Genomic DNA, 16692 nt, shown 5'->3' on the forward strand with positions numbered 1-16692 from the left:
TTTTGAACTCTTTACGGTGGCCAATTTATAATTTCAACTTAGTTGATATTACAATAAACAGAACAGTTTGTAATTACATTTATAACGACGATTACTAACAATTTAGGTTTATTCATAAAAACATTGGGTTGTTATGTACTCCCATGTAGGATAGAAGATATATTTGTATCTGGTGTAAATATTATCTGCGTGTGCTAGGCTAGCTTTTTGTATTTCCAATGGTAGAAAATTTACCCGATCAAATCTGTTGAACTCACCGATCATTTTTTTTCTTAATTAACAACAAGTTGTGAGGAAACAAAGTCTTTGTTTATTGAGTAACAACAATTGGCGCTAACCGCACGGCTCCTAAAATACAACAACGCTCAGTAAATTAAGGCATTTCATGTAACATCTGTATGGATAAGGATAAATGGGTTGATCTCACCAACCTTCCTTCCTAATTAAAAAAGAGTTATGAAGAAACAAAGTCTTTGTTTATTGATTCACCGCAAAACGGCACTTATCGTATGGCCCCCAAAATACAATAACGCGCAATAGATTGAGGCGGTTTTTTTTATAACATCCGTTTACAGGATTTTTCAGCTATGATTCACTTACATAGGAAAGTAAACTGAGGTTAACGAATGTGTAGTTATATTCTCTCCAATGCTAGAGGCGACACGTGTTGGAATAAAGGAGAAACTACAACAATACGTCTTTCTTTGTGCTGCCCACTAGTCTTCGTTAAGGAAAAAACTATTTTTAATTCATGTTATGCAGGGCAGGGTTTTTATTCGTTTTACTTTGTTTTTTTTTTATGTTTTTTTTTTTTTTTTAACAAATTCAAATTCGTGTCAGACTGGGTTGGTGCGAGGCTGCGTGTCGGCTTTTATTTGGTGTGGGATGCCTTTGATCTGTAACCAAACCGGTTAGACCGTCTGCGACAGTGGGACAAGGGTGTTCAGATAACGGGGAAAAATGCATTTGTCAAATCATTTATTATCACGTGAAACACAGCGCAGCAAACGAACAAATCGAGCTTACTCATACTGAAGAGGGGGAAATTGACGAGTGTGTTTCCCATGATTCTTAAAAAAACATATTTGACTTAAAAAACCTAAAAATTTTTTGTATCGCTTTCAATATTTGTCCTCGTAGCTATCTTTCCTTCCATAACGTTTTTATCTTAAACATTTTTCCTGTAAGTGTACTTCTGTTTCCTAGAGGTATTTTTCAAATGTAAATAACTATACTAAACTGGAGGTTGACTGAAAACTCAAAAGTTAGTTAGCTTCCAGACTCTTTATTTTTTCAATTCCTCACTCGTTACTAACCCTAAAATACAACAACGCTTTGACATCACCGGCACGCTTCTATCTTAACAACTGCGTGAAGAGATCTTTTCTAGTTAAGTAATGTGCCAGATAAGTGCTAAGAGAGGTATTACATACAGCAAAAAAAGCGGAAGATCTCAATGAGAAAGTACTGAAAATGTTTTCCATTCAAAAATACTTCTTAAATTTTATGGTTAGTTTGTTCTGTGCTTATCATATTGCCTTTTCTTCTAGTGCATAAACGATTTCCATTTTTTGCGTTATCATTTGCGACCTCGATACCTCTCCTAGCTAATAAATGGAAAATTACTTGTCTTCTTGTAAAAGATAATATGTCAAGACAAACTTGACAATCATAATATCTTCTGGGTCCATGTGATCCAGTTCACAGCGCGGGATATTTGCTGCTACTTCCCCCTCCTTTATCTCCTTCGCCGGGAAAGGGAAAACCTTCTCCTCGCAGGAATCAGGCATCAATACTATTCTGTAGACATAAAGCGTAAAGTCATTAATGATTTGTGGTGAATCATGATAAAGTTGATTTTCTTTTTAACAGTTTTTAGGTTCGGAGACATGGTTTTAGATTTCCTAACTCCTGTATGGAAAAATTACGATATTGATGGTCGTTGTAAAATACGCCAGCTAAATGCAAGTACTTTGGCTTATTAGCAGCGATCATTTATCCTCTGTACTGCGTTCCAGAGCGAGAATCTATCCTTAATTACAAAGATGAGTCCCTAACCTCGTTCCTACTACCACTGCCGTCACTGCGGACACCAGTTCCAAGGAAAGTCCTGCAAATCGTATATGCGCCCTCCACCTGTTCCCATTCGGGCACCTGTACGCAGTGCTGAATAGGTGTGACCCCTTCACGTTATTCCATTTCTCTCCCCTCCAGCGGAAGGAGAACACTCCTCTTTCTTCCAAAATCCATCTCGGTTTGGCTCTCTGAAATGAAACCGAATGTCCAGTTCATGTTCATGTGATATCTTTTCTCATTATTTTTATAATTCTAGCGTCTCACCTTGAAATGCATTAGGCCCCGCAGACGCTGGACCTCCCCTTCCTGCATAACACTGTGGGTGGCGGCTGCATTTGTCGAGTGCTGTGGCATGTTCTTCTGCTTTGTTATGGCAGTGCAGCCAGTCACCGCACAGCGGACTGCTCTTTCTGAGCACTCGCTTAAGTGCAGTGTTAAGTGGAGCCTGCAAAATAATCAAAATAAGGACCAGGGATGAGCTGGCTAGTGAAACTTTTGGATATTTTGTTGGCCTTAAATAACCATTTGACTGTTGATTTCTTAATTAAACCGACAATATCTTACCGTGGAAGGCTTGTTCCGCAGCTTAGTGGGCACAGTACCCTCTTATTTGAGCAAAGGGAAGCAGTATGCTCCTCGAAAGATTCCCTGGTAATTTTTCTACCGCATTGCTGGCAAGGGAGTTTGTGCTTTGCACATTGCGCAGTGTGTGCTGCCATCCTCTCCCTTGCCACCATCTCTCCACAGCCATCATTGGCACACGCCGTTTGAAATTTTCCACACCTTTTCAAGTGCTGCTCGTGCTCGTGAAATTTTCCTTTCCATAGACAGCCGCTCTTATTACACTTGACATTAAAGTCTCCAATGATATCGTCGAGTGCGACATTGACGTGGAGGGTAACGTCTGTTCCGATCGGTGCTTTACAAAGTGGGCATTTGGGGAAAGTCTCAATGCCTATGAGTGTCGCGAGGCAGTGTCGACAGCCCGAATGCCCACATGCCAGAGTGACAGGCTTAACCATTGTCGATAGGCTTCAAAGTAAAAGATAATCAAGAGAGTTTAGTACATTTCCTTACAAAACTAGTATTGATAAGTCAAGTAATTCCTTCAAAGAGGCCCCTGCTAGCAAGGAATTCAGTTCAAACAGCTACAATTGTAAAAGTTGTCGAAGGAAAGTGGAATTTAACCATGGAACAATGATTCATAACTCAGAGTCAAAACAAACGCAGAACGTAAATCTGTTATTTGACAAATTACTATTTCGTCTAATTGGTCAAATTCCTGAGGGATGAGCAACATTTCTCTCCTCTCAGAAAGACAACTGCTGAAGTATAAACTATTTAGTACAGCTCGATCACAGAAGTAAGCAAGTGTGCGTTAATGATTTTCCTAGCGTTAATATTTAAACATCTCGTCCTTTTGCCAAAAGAAAATTACAATTTCGCTTATGATCTCTTTTCCCAGGAAATGCGAATATAGTTCCACAGTTAAAAAGAACTTCTGCCTTATGAATGCTCTGAATGCTGTCGGTCGTTCTCCTTAAATGTCAGGTTAAGCCTTGCTTTATTGCAGATTTTCACCTGACATCTTCAAGCTGGGTTTGGAAACCAGCGTAATTTGAAGTTCAGAGTTATGGTGGATGCTTGGCATACAGCTCTGCGTTGTCGAAAAATATAGACTTATCTGTCGACTTTTGAGCCTTTTTAGGAAATTAAGTGTTAGAAAATGTGCTTTCGTACATGTTTGTTGTTTCAGTTTAGATAATCAGTGGGCTAGATAGCCAAGTAAATTCCAGATTTTTTGCACTATTTTTCAGCGGAAATGTTGGTGAACCAAAGATACACCCACGACAATTGCGACTCGATATTAGGCTCTGTAAATTTGCGCAAAACATTTCGACGAATATCTTAAGTTTGGGAAAACAAAGAGACCTAAAAATTAAAAAAGTTCTTCCTTAACCTATCTCCTATGACATTTAAATTTCTTAACTACTCCACTGAAGATCTCTCTCTCTCTCGATGGGTGACAGCGAAAACGATCAGTTGCTGAAAGATAAAAATCATCACAAAACAAAAAAGACTTACCATACAGAACAGTTGAATAGCGCTCCGGGAGGAGAAGTAAACTCAAAATGCTCATTAGACATAGCGAATCTGGCAATGAATAAAGCAGCGAAGTGATCTAATCCAAGCAAAGTTTGCTTTTAGTGAAAGAACCAAGACTAACTGATAAGTAAACGATGTTTATAACCTTGTGAACCTCTATGGGAAATGTGTATTTCCTGGACAATTTGACACGTATTCATCAATAACAATTGATACTGATCTGGCAACAATCGATCCGCGAAATGACAGTTACCCAGGGTCAAGTTCCCTGTTCAAACAATCAAGTTTCCATTCTGCATGTGCGAGTGTGTGTGTGTATGTGTGTGTGGACATCATTTCCTGGAAAAGGGTAACTTGCCCGTTTCATGGAATTAAAGAACAACTAAACGAATAAAAGGGTGCGCTTAGCGGCATTTGCGGCAAACGATCCTAATATTGTTTAACTATCAATATAAATGTCCCGTAGCGACAGGCCTAGGTGACATGGGTGTGCCACGAAACAAAAGCCTTTTATTAATACGTATACACGTCGGTCAGTTTCATTTTCGGCGTGGTTTCGCGTCATCCTTGGGAATATTAGTGCAGCAAGGAGTTAAGCATTTTAGATTAAGTGTTTAACTCCACGAGATGAACCATAGCAAGCGCGCTTTCCAAAGAACTGTTGTCTTTTTGGATAAACGGCACAGAAGCGTGCCAAACAAGACTGAGCTGGGCAGGCTCGCTACCGCCAAGCGGATTTCTGATATATCGTTTACAAAGAACGACAGCTCTTCCCAAATCGGAGACTTACTGGTGAGAGCATTTCCTCCCCTTACAGGAAAAGACCTTAGCAGGTAAGTGCTGCTGCCTTCATAATCTGTATCGTAGGGTAGAAAATGGTTTCAGAGAAAAGATTGAAAAGTACCGTAATAAAAGCAGCGAAATGCCGAAAAGGGGCAAGATTGGATGTAAACGTGGATGAGAGAAAACTAAGGTTGCTAAAATCTTCCTTTAGATGTCTTGCAACATTGAGAAGCTGTCGCCAGTAGACAGGATAAGCATCGGACATAAAAAAACATTTAAACAGTTTGCTTACCCGTTTAAAAAAAAAAAGCTATCCGTTTAAAGTTCCACGGAAAGCTTTGGACTGTTTGCCTAACATTCTGTAATAGGCAGTTCGAAGTATCAATCTTGCGTTCGCTCGATACTCGCCGGTTCTTGAAATACAGAAAGACAGTATCTTATTTTGGTTTTATCTTTTGTGTGATCATAGTAAGCGAGTTTCCGTCGCATCCTTTGACAAACAAGTTAAATCGGCTACTCTCTTTCTGTTTATATCATCTTGATTCATCATTCTTGGTTTTATTGACAATCATTTTAACGGCCCCGCTTGGTGCGTGACACCGATTCGACCTTTTATTTGCATTGGAACTTCATTGCGTTATTTGACCTTGAAAGGTCTCGGCTTCAGACAAGGTGGCGGCATTGCATATGCAAATTTGTTTCGCGAAACTTCCGAACAGGAAGAAATGAAGTTCATTTTCAATACTAATAAGAATAAACAAAGGAGAAGATTATGAGTTTCTCGCGGTAGCCGTTCAGGATATTCAGCAGCGAAACTATTCTCAGTAAATTGCGCTTATTTCATGAATGTCACACGAAAGCGGCAGTAATTAACCCAGAAATAAAATGCGCAAGTATATATATGCTATTTGCCGGCTGGGAGGTCCGTATGGTGAAAAACTGTGACCGAGGTCTTGAAAATACTGCCCGAGGCCGTAGGCCGAGGGCAGCATTTTCAAGACCGAGGTCACAGTTATTCACCATACGGACCGACCCTTAGCCGGTAAATAACATATTTATTGTTTTTAAACTTGACGAAATTCTTTCCGATAGAACCCGAATGACTTATGGCCGTAAATACGGCAAGATCTTCCATAAACTGAACAATTTTTGAGTGAGTAAATGGTAGTTAAAATAGAGGTAATGCAAATTTAAGAGAGATTCCTCAGCGAAACATTTTCATTTCCGTAACGATAAAGGTGATTTAAAAGGCTTCCAAACAAACTTTGAAACATTATTTTTACAAGTATCTGTCACAATCTGACACCTGTCAATTAGAGAGCGCACAAGAAAAAAAAAAAATCGTAGGAACATTTGAAAACCAACAGAACTAGTTTGGCAAGGACTGTCACGACAATGTTTTCTTAAAAATCAGTTAATGATCTAACGGAAAGTATTATTTACTCTCATCGACCATTCATTCATGTACGAAGATTTACCTCTGTTCATTAAGTAAACGGCGAGGAAAGTAATTGTGAGTAAATTCAATTTTTTTATTTTGAAGTTGTGGGAGTTTGCTCGTTTGTTTGCTGTAATGGCGTGTTTAACTCTGATCTTTCCTTCACAAAAACTAAATTCGAACGGCACACTCCAACGAGACACAAGGGAATTTAATGCAGCCTTTTCTCAATTCCTTCAATTTCTGTTGTGCAATTTAAGGTACAAATGTCCAAATTGAACGGAATTGGAAAGACTCACCAGGAGCGTATATTTGTTGTAGAACTTAAATTAAAACTTCGCTCGCTTTTTTTTTACTATGAACAAATTGCTCGAGAAAATTCAGATATTAAATGAATGAAAGTTCCATCGTTCAGTTTAACTGTAACCAAATACCTCACATTTCAACTTTCCGGGTACTTTTTGTGAACGATTAAAATTAATTGCAGACGGTTTTTAGGCCGCTTGTCAACCAACGTAATGACACTATTGTTTATACAAATTCATTCTGAAACCGATATTATTCTGTCAACCAAAGTGATTTGATAGAGAGAAAAGAGAGGATTCATAAGTTATTTATCGGCTTGAGGTAGTGACCGACGTGTTTGCTTAAAAATACTGCCCAGCCGGAAAACGAGGTATATTTATGAAAAATGACAACGAAAGTTGTGATGTACTCGGCGACTCAAGAAAGCGTTACCGTGGCCCGTGGGCAGAGATAGGAAAATACTGACCGGGTAAAGAACCAATCAGATTGCAAGATTCGTTACCGTGCCCTCTGAAAAAACAATAAATGCTAGTTATTACTTTTCAAATTATCATGCTCAATATTTTCGCTTTAAAGGATAATTATCCGTTGTCACTCTGAAAGTTTTTCCGCAGAAGATCTCGCCAGCTCAACCACAGCCGTTAAACATTAATTTTAAGCTCATCGTTTGTCAATTTTGGTCAACCGTTTCTCGGTTTAAGCTATCCGTTTTTGGACTTTGGTCAACTGTTTAACGTTTCGGGCTGACCGTTTTTATTTTTGGTCAACCGTTTAACAGTGTGAGCCATCCGTTTTTGAACTTTGGTCAACCGTTTAACGTTTCGTGCTATCCGTTTTTATTTTTGGTCAACGGTTTGAAGACCTAAGCTATCCGTTTTTGGACTTTGGTCAACCGTTTAAATTTTTTGCCATCCGGTTAAGCGGTTATGGCATCCGTTTAAACGCTCCAGTTAACCGTTTACTATCCGTTTACAACCGTTTTTCGAGACCGTTTAACGGAAAAGCGTTAGTGTCCGTTTTCCCGTGGAGGGTCACATTTAACTCTTACTTATGTAAATTCTCTAAAATTATTAAACACTTAAAAACAGCGTGAGCTGCGGTAGCATAATAAGTTATTTTATGTGTCTTCGTGACAGACACTTTCATTGCTATGGTCTAATTTGTTTTTTTTTTTGACAAATTTTCAGAACACTGAAGAGATGACTAACTTGGAGCAGTCACTGGTAGGTGCAAAAGTCATAAATTAAAAAATAGAGGTTTAATTCTCGATTTCAGATCTGAACCCTTTAACTCCAGAGATCTGATTATGAATTCTCCCCTCTCGTTGCTACACATTTCCTTGTAAACCACTTGTGAGAATTTGGTGTTTTTAAATCAACATAACAACATCTACCTGATAAGTTTAGGTATTCTCATTACTTGTTAGCTAGATCATGAAGGAATATTATAGGGAGAAGTTAGAGGTTAATCACTCCTGGGAGTTAAAGAGTTAAATGATGACCTCTGTTTTTATTTGTAACTGTACTTATTTTAACATTGATCTGGTATCCTTACAATATTCCCCTTTCCTAATACCTCCAGGGCCACTGTTGACAAGCTCTTCCTAAGCCCTGTCCAGTGTGACCTGGTATCCTTAGATCATTCCCCTTTGTAATCCCTCCGGGGCCACTGTTGACCAGCTCTTCGTGAGAAGTGTCCAGTTGGACCTGGTATCCTTAGATCACTCCCCTTTGTAATCCCTCCGGGGCCACTGTTGACCAGCTCTTCGTGAGAAGTGTCCAGTGCGACCTGGTATCCTTAGATCATTCCCCTCTGGTATCCTTAGATCATTCCCCTTTGTAATCCCTCCGGGGCCACTGTTGACCAGCTCTTCGTGAGAAGTGTCCAGTTGGACCTGGTATCCTTAGATCATTCCCCTTCGTAATCCCTCCGGGGCCACTGTTGACCAGCTCTTCGTGAGAAGTGTCCAGTGCGACCTGGTATCCTTAGATCATTCCCCTCTGGTATCCTTAGATCATTCCCCTTTGTAATCCCTCCGGGGCCACTGTTGACCAGCTCTTCGTGAGAAGTGTCCAGTTGGACCTGGTATCCTTAGATCATTCCCCTTTGTAATCCCTCCGGGGCCACTGTTGACCAGCTCTTCGTGAGAAGTGTCCAGTGCGACCTGGTATCCTTAGATCATTCCCCTCTGGTATCCTTAGATCATTCCCCTTTGTAATCCCTCCGGGGCCACTGTTGACAAGCTCTTCGTGAGAAGTGTCCAGTTGGACCTGGTATCCTTAGATCATTCCCCTTTGTAATCCCTCCGGGGCCACTGTTGACCAGCTCTTCGTGAGAAGTGTCCAGTTGGACCTGGTATCCTTAGATCATTCCCCTTCGTAATACCTCCGGGGCCACTGTTGACCAGCTCTTCGTGAGAAGTGTCCAGTTGGACCTGGTATCCTTAGATCATTCCCCTTCGTAATCCCTCCGGGGCCACTGTTGACCAGCTCTTCGTGAGAAGTGTCCAGTTGGACCTGGTATCCTTAGATCATTCCCCTTCGTAATCCCTCCGGGCCACTGTTGACCAGCTCTTCGTGAGAAGTGTCCAGTTGGACCTGGTATCCTTAGATCACTCCCCTTTATAATCCCTCCGGGGCCACTGTTGACCAGCTCTTCGTGAGAAGTGTCCAGTGCGACCTGGTATCCTTAGATCATTCCCCTCTGGTATCCTTAGATCATTCCCCTTTGTAATCCCTCCGGGGCCACTGTTGACCAGCTCTTCGTGAGAAGTGTCCAGTTGGACCTGGTATCCTTAGATCATTCCCCTTCGTAATCCCTCCGGGGCCACTGTTGACCAGCTCTTCGTGAGAAGTGTCCAGTTGGACCTGGTATCCTTAGATCATTCCCCTTTGTAATCCCTCCGGGGCCACTGTTGACCAGCTCTTCGTGAGAAGTGTCCAGTTGGACCTGGTATCCTTAGATCATTCCCCTTCGTAATCCCTCCGGGCCACTGTTGACCAGCTCTTCGTGAGAAGTGTCCAGTTGGACCTGGTATCCTTAGATCACTCCCCTTTGTAATCCCTCCGGGGCCACTGTTGACCAGCTCTTCGTGAGAAGTGTCCAGTGCGACCTGGTATCCTTAGATCATTCCCCTCTGGTATCCTTAGATCATTCCCCTTTGTATTCCCTCCTGGGCCACTGTTGACCAGCTCTTCGTGAGAAGTGTCCAGTTGGACCCGGTATCCTTAGATCATTCCCCTTTGTAATCCCTCCGGGGCCACTGTTGACCAGCTCTTCGTGAGAAGTGTCCAGTTGGACCTGGTATCCTTAGATCATTTCCCTTCGTAATCCCTCCGGGCCACTGTTGACCAGCTCTTCGTGAGAAGTGTCCAGTTGGACCTGGTATCCTTAGATCATTCCCCTTTGTAATCCCTCCGGGCCACTGTTGACCAGCTCTTCGTGAGAAGTGTCCAGTTGGACCTGGTATCCTTAGATCATTCCCCTTTGTAATCCCTCTGGGCCACTGTTGACCAGCTCTTCGTGAGAAGTGTCCAGTTGGACCTGGTATCCTTAGATCATTCCCCTTTGTAATCCCCCGGGGCCACTGTTGACCAGCTCTTCGTGAGAAGTGTCCAGTGCGACCTAGTATCCTTAGATATCCTGGTATACTTTGACCAGGCTCTTCTTATGTATTCTTAATTTTTTTTTTCAAAATCCAGCTAGACAGTAAGCTCTATACGTTGTCCCCTTACCCTTCTCCTCATCCCAAAAAACTGTTATGAAGTATCCCCTAACCTTAACTCTAACCTGATGTTTTTAATTTGTGGTTAATATTAATACTTAATCGGATACTTCATGACAAATGTCATTTTTTGCTATGGTTATTCCCTACAATGTAAAGCTTTTTTCCTGATGAATTGCCCCACCCCCCAGCCTTCCTTGTCCCCTTAGTCCACTTATGTATTCTGCAGTGTGCTTTATTATTTTTATTTTTTGTTCATTATAATGATGGTCATAACTCATTCGTCAGACATTAATTTGAAAAGTAATTTGGGTTTGTTAGCTGTGAGATTTCTTCACTGTTCCAGGATTAAAAAAGTTAAGAATCAAATGATTTATGACTCCATTTCTTATGGGTCCTTTTAATCTTCCTGGGTGTGTTGCAGCTGGCCTTTCAACTTGTTCTCTAGTTATTGATAAAAGCAAGAAGGACATCATTTGTGGAGTTATCTTCCTCTCCAGAGTTGATGGAATCATTGTCATTCTCATTGTTACTATTTGTATGGCTTTCACTTTGCTCTACTTATCTTCAGCTATGTTGGGGTTTTCACTGTCTTGCAAGGATTGTTTACATGTTAAATCTCTTTCCTTCAGTTGTGTTTGCAAACCAGGGCCTTCAGGATTCATTTGGAAAAGCCAATACCTTGCAAAAACCTCCACTGTGTAGTTCTTAGTGTTGTAGATATGTTAGTCAAGTCAATGTTTCTTGAGGCACTTTACCCCCTCTTGCAAAATTCTTTACCTTTGTACATTCTTTAAACCAATCTTTCCCAGCATAATCAGGGAGACTTTTTCCTGTGTTTTTGTGGTGGTTTCTTTTTTGTTCTCCTTTGGCTGCTCTGCTCTTTTCTTCTTATTGAACTGCATCACCTTGATATGCTGGAGGTTATCAACCACACATGTTGCCTTCATGATCCCTTGCTTTTCAATTTTGAGGCAAGGATAACAATTTCCTCACTTCTTGCAGAGCAGATGAAGTGTGTCGAGTTCAGGATGTTAAATGCAACACAGGATACAGACACTTGGAGAGAGAAGCCAAAGTTATTAAAGCAGATTCAAGAAATCTGCGAAGACACCACATCAGAAAGAGAAGAAGTAATAAAGAAAACTATCGAAAATCAAAAGGAAAAAGAAAAGGTTCGAAATCGACATGTTATTAGAACAAAGTAATTGAGGCGGAAACCTGCTGGGTAATAATCTTCCAATATGTTTACTGCACCCTCCTTGCCTTGCTGTCCCTGAAAGAGAGTAGATGTTGAGAGTTTTTTGCTTGCTGTTTGGTCAAGATGTGACATACCTCGCACAGCTCTTGTGAAGATATCATTTCAGTTATGCCAAGAAAGCAGAACTACCACAAATATCAGGCAAGAACTTAGCAATAAAGTCAAGATGTGACATACCTCGCACAGCTCTTATGAAGATACCATTTCAGTAATGCCAAGAGAGTCGAACTACCTCAAACCTCAAGAAGTCAGAGATTAAGAGTACTCCTTCATGTATCCTGAAGAGTATGGCATAGATGAGAAGTACAAAAGCAACTCTCACAGATGCACAACAGTGAGGAAGAGCTTGACAATGCTAAAGATGAGGGATATTGCGCACATCTAACCCGATAAAATGTCTTTTAATAAGAGTACCTAGCTTTGAAAATTGTTGTGATGGAAACAGCCATATAAGTGCAGAACACATATTATTAAGCTGACAAAAGCATATAGTACATGTAGTGTTATCTAAACAGTACAAAATCCATGTAAAATCCACAATTGCTAAGATACTTTAAAAATTGTTGGGAAAACAGTACAAAATCCATGTAAAATCCACAATTGCTAAGATACTTTAAAAATTGTTGGGAAAACAGTACAAAATCCATGTAAAATCCACAATTGCTAAGATACTTTAAAAATTGTTGGGATGAAAAGTCATGCAAATGCAGAGGATGTATAATTATATGAGCAGAAGCATGTTTCTATACTTTTTGTTTGTTTCTGAACATGTAGATATATCAAAATAGTATGAAATCATGTAAACTCTACAATTACTGAGATACTTTGAAAATTGTTGGGATGGAAACAGTCATGCATATACTTTTTGTTTATTTTTGAACATGTAGTGTTATCTAAATAGTGTAAAATCATGTAAACTCTACAATTACTGAGATACTTTGAAAATTGTTGGGATGGAAACAGTCATGCATATACTTTTTGTTTATTTTTGAACATGTAGTGTTATCTAAATAGTGTAAAATCATGTAAACTCTACAGTTACTGAGATACTTTGAAAATTGTTGGGATGGAAACAGTCATGCATATACTTTTTGTTTATTTTTGAACATGTAGTGTTATCTAAATAGTGTAAAATCATGTAAACTCTACACTTACTCAGATACTTTGAAAATTGTTGGGATGGAAACAGTCATGCATATACTTTTTGTTTATTTTTGAACATTTAGTGTTATCTAAATAGTGTAAAATCATGTAAACTCTACAGTTACTCAGATACTTTGAAAATTGTTGGGATGGAAACTGTCATGTATATACTTTTTGTTGATTTTTGAACATGTAGTTTCACATAAATAGGATACAAAACTCTACAATTACTGAGATATTTAGTGTGACCTCCCTCCTTCCAACATTTGATTTAGGGGGATGGTTCCCCCTCAAAGCCATTATTTTTCTGTAGACTTGTCTCGGACCCAACCCCTCCCACCTCCTCAACCCTAAGGAGTCCAAATTGTATGAAAGTGTTCATAAATGGGCCATTAGATTATTTAAACTCTCTGGATAATACTTCCCAGCGGCACCTACACGAGGGTGATATGCCACTCATCCCATGAGTGGCATACTACCCTCTGCCTATGTTTCATTGCAGGTGTCATTCAAAGGAAACTACCCCTCAGATGAAAAGGAACTCTCAGAGACAATGAAAGGTAAACACAAAAGTAAATAGATTATGATGACCAATGTTAACACCACCAACTTCATAATTAGTCTTAATAACTCTTACTCATAATAACTCTTCTTCTTTATCAAACTTCCTTGTGCAATGTTTGTGCCATGATGAAGCACAGTGAGGTACCTGTTTCTTCCAGTGAATTACCAAAAACATTTAAATTGTTTGTTAATTTTATTTGAGGGTACATCCCAAAATATTTCCAACAAGCCCCTTAGTTTGTTATTTTTATCATCAGTTGTTAGTATCTACACATGACCAACCCTCATTTTTGCCTTTATTCCAGTGAGCACATTACAACATTCAACTAATCTCTCATTTTTTCACCTTTTTTCACATGGAAACAAAAGATGATGACCATGAAAATAAAGATAAAGGAGCCAGGATGGAGAAAAAAAAGAGAAAGGACCAAAGATCTCACAGGGATCGAAAGGGAAAGAGAAAAAGGGAAGATGCCAAACACTAGAAATAAGTTGTGTACCATCACTCGTGATCAGTACTACCAGTAAACTTGATCATACCGAGACAAAGGCAGATCCAAAGTTACTACTAAATTCATTTTATATGTACCTCACCTAACCATAAGTTCACAAGTGTAAGCCATTAAATGATATTCTATTATAATTTAAGGGTTTTTTTTTGTTTGATATACTGGCTATGTGTAAAGGTACACAACTTTATTCTCCACCTTTTCATTTCAAGTAGTATATAGAAATAGATAACATGTACAGTGGAAACTTGATTTAATAGAGTGCCAAGGGGCTGGAGACATTGGTTGGCTATATTTAGGGTTTGTTATATCGAGGTTCTGTGGCATTTATATTACTGTAACTTTAGCTGGGCTGAAACAGAAGTATTGTTTGTCATATCAAGAACTTCGTTGTATAGAGGTTCGTTAAATCAAGGTTCCACTGTACCATTAACTTACTATTTCCTACTTAACCCTTTAATCCCTAAGAGTGACTAGAATCTAATTTCTCCTGACAATATCATCCTTCAATCACACATAAGGTCATGAGAGTCTAGGAAATGATCACCAACTGGAGAAGTTCTTAATTATTAAACAAACTCTCCTTGTCAGCACCTGTGTAAATGTGTAAGTACAGTATGGAGAGTGTGCATACTGATGTTAGAGTGTAGAGGGTTAATGTTGAATGAACACAACACAGCCTACAGTACAACAATGTCTACATTCATTCAGAAAGTGCACTGTTAATCCTTTACACCCTAACATCAGGAGGGGATATTCTCAATACCAGTCTTTATACATTTCCCAAGTGTTAACAACAAAAATTAGTTTAACAATCAAGAGTGTCTTAAGCTGGTGAACATTTCCTTTGTTTTTGTATGTTGTAAGTTGTAAGGAGAAGTTTGATGCTAGTCACTCATAGGGGTCAAATGATTAATCATAGCCCTTAAGTTTTTTAAGAAAGTTATTCCCTATAAAGTTGTGTTCATTCAGTTCAGTTAAGATCCATTACACAATGCCTCTGTTATATTTAGGCAGTAAGTATGTTGACTGAGTCCAGAATCTTAACCCTTTGACTCCCAAGATCTGATTGTTAATTCTCCTTTCTAGCTGCTGCATATTTCCTTGTGTATTAGTTACAAGAATTTGGTGTTTTGATCAAGATGACAACTTCTACCTGATAAGTTTGAGTATTCTCATCACCTGTTTGCTAAATGATGTATAAGTGTTATTAATAGGGAGAAGTTACATGTCAATCACTTCTGGGAGTTAAAAAGTTATCAATAAGGCTGTAAGGATTTTCTGCTAAGATCTTGACTAAAGGATCATCACTATCTCTTACAAAGAAAAAAAAATTGAAATACTTAAGAGGTTGTCTCTCTTATTTCCACCCGGTCAATTTCATGTCAAAAATAATTTTCCCTGATATATAGGGTCAGAATATGTTAAAGTTTGCCTTTTCAAATATATGGAGAGGGAAATTCTAACTTTCTTAGCAAACTAGAAAGGTTGTTAAGGGATCTGATATAAATGTCGTGGCTTAACTATGCGAATCAAATATTTTACAATGTTACAAAATATGCGTATTATTCAATTTCCGAGATGTTGTGATAGTCCCTACCAACTGGTGAAATAATTATGGCCCTTAATGCAGCCAGAAAATTATTTCAAATCAAACCAAATCTAACTTAGTTCTTTCCTAAGTATAGTCTTTCTGTTGACAGAGTTTAAGGTGAAATTGGCAGGGTGGAAATGAGAGAGATGGCCTCTTAAGCCATAAAGATCTACTTCTGGATGCCTCAGAAATCCTTGTTAGTTGTCAGTGTAGATGGGCTATATGTCACCAAGGCTACATTTTAATAGTGAGACAACTCAACATTTTGCAACTCGCTAAAGCCAAAGGAACATCCAGTGACAGACATAAATCCTCATGTTTACAAGCAATTAAGCACTTTTCCCAAGCTGCAAGCCTAAATATTCAGCTGAGTGTTTTGTCATTAGGAATGAGAGTTTGAAAAACACAGTTTAGTACCCATATTACTTTGCTCAGAAGTATTACCTCCAGCTCGAGGTTTTCGAGTTACAAGTTTGCTTTAAAAGGTTGCTACTTTTGGTTAGTTCGGTAAGAAGGAAAGGAATTGCGTTGCACAGTGGTTGAATGGTTTATAAAATCTTGCTCTAAACCAGAAGTTGTTTTATTTGTTTTTAAAAAAGTATACATATATCACTGAACGTTCATCTAAAAGTGACACAAGTTTATCTAAAAGTGACACAAGTATTCCCCTGCGTAGTTAACCATAAAAATTTTACATTTTACAATAAACTAAGGATTACCAAAAGTTTGTTCTTGTCTGTATTAAGTCCCATTCCAGCGAAGTTTAAGTTTAAGTTTAAGTTTATCCTTCTATACCCGAAATGACTACACCTGACCTGGGGTTTTCGTGCTTTGGGAAAATTTCTGTTTCCAATACATTTGCTCCCACTTCCTTTTACACCTTCCCTTTTAATGCTATCTCTGAAACTTAACGAAAACTTACGAAATACTCACCTAATGACCAAGGTTCTTGCAACATCACTACCTGCCATCGTCCTCCTCAATCAGTGTTTGACTCTTTCCCAGTCTTTCTCGTTAGTACTGTAACCGAGCTCGATTAGTTATCGAGCTCGATTAGTTATCGAGCTCGATAACTACTCGAGCTCGATTAGTAATCGTACTCGATTAGCAATCGAGCTCGACTTGTAGTTATCGAGCTCGATTATCAAACGTCGTTTGCTTATCGAGCAGGAATGGTAATCGAGTACG

General features: G+C 39.2%; 1 protein-coding gene and 2 long non-coding RNA genes across 7 annotated transcripts; 1 reads left to right on the plus strand and 2 right to left on the minus strand.

The window, feature by feature from the left end:
- Positions 1-1265: 1265 nt before the first annotated feature.
- LOC149042353 (TNF receptor-associated factor 5-like) lies at positions 1266-16687 on the minus strand. 2 transcript variants are annotated; one of them, XM_089212966.1, is made up of 5 exons: positions 16438-16687; positions 2641-3108; positions 2341-2521; positions 2059-2264; positions 1266-1800 (listed from the first exon to the last, which is right to left on the minus strand). In XM_089212966.1, exons 1-5 carry the CDS (start codon positions 16473-16475, stop codon positions 1623-1625), a joined length of 1071 nt encoding a protein of 356 aa, XP_089069092.1. In that variant the 5' UTR covers positions 16476-16687; the 3' UTR covers positions 1266-1622. The 2 variants fall into 2 exon arrangements, with proteins under 2 accessions (XP_089069092.1, XP_089069091.1); XM_089212965.1 differs by lacking the exon at positions 16438-16687 and adding an exon at positions 4162-4238.
- On the plus strand, positions 4725-14760 carry LOC149042354 (uncharacterized). 4 transcript variants are annotated; one of them, XR_016188615.1, is made up of 4 exons: positions 4725-5015; positions 7897-7932; positions 13340-13397; positions 13771-14760. It is a non-coding gene; the product is annotated as an uncharacterized LOC149042354 (long non-coding RNA). The 4 variants fall into 4 exon arrangements; XR_016188616.1 differs by having other exon boundaries at positions 4875-5015; positions 13771-14732; XR_016188617.1 differs by lacking the exon at positions 4725-5015 and adding an exon at positions 5083-5858.
- On the minus strand, positions 10663-13796 carry LOC149042355 (uncharacterized). The gene is made up of 2 exons (XR_016188635.1): positions 11655-13796; positions 10663-11492 (listed from the first exon to the last, which is right to left on the minus strand). It is a non-coding gene; the product is annotated as an uncharacterized LOC149042355 (long non-coding RNA).
- Positions 16688-16692: the final 5 nt, after the last annotated feature.

The sequence above is a fragment of the Pocillopora damicornis genome, chromosome 7 (genome assembly GCF_964200805.1).
Source record: "Pocillopora damicornis chromosome 7, jaPocDami1.2, whole genome shotgun sequence".
NCBI lineage: Eukaryota > Metazoa > Cnidaria > Anthozoa > Scleractinia > Pocilloporidae > Pocillopora > Pocillopora damicornis.

Bases quoted from the DNA above. Each gene is read 5' to 3' on its own strand.
- LOC149042353 (XM_089212965.1), bottom strand. From the start codon at position 4,223: ATGTCTAATGAGCATTTTGAGTTTACTTCTCCTCCCGGAGCGCTATTC. The intron at 2,522-2,640 runs GTAAGATATTGT...ATTATTTTGCAG, and splicing joins TGCGGAACAAGCCTTCCACG to GCTCCACTTAACACTGCACT. The intron at 2,265-2,340 runs GTGAGACGCTAG...GTTTCATTTCAG, and splicing joins GGGGCCTAATGCATTTCAAG to AGAGCCAAACCGAGATGGAT.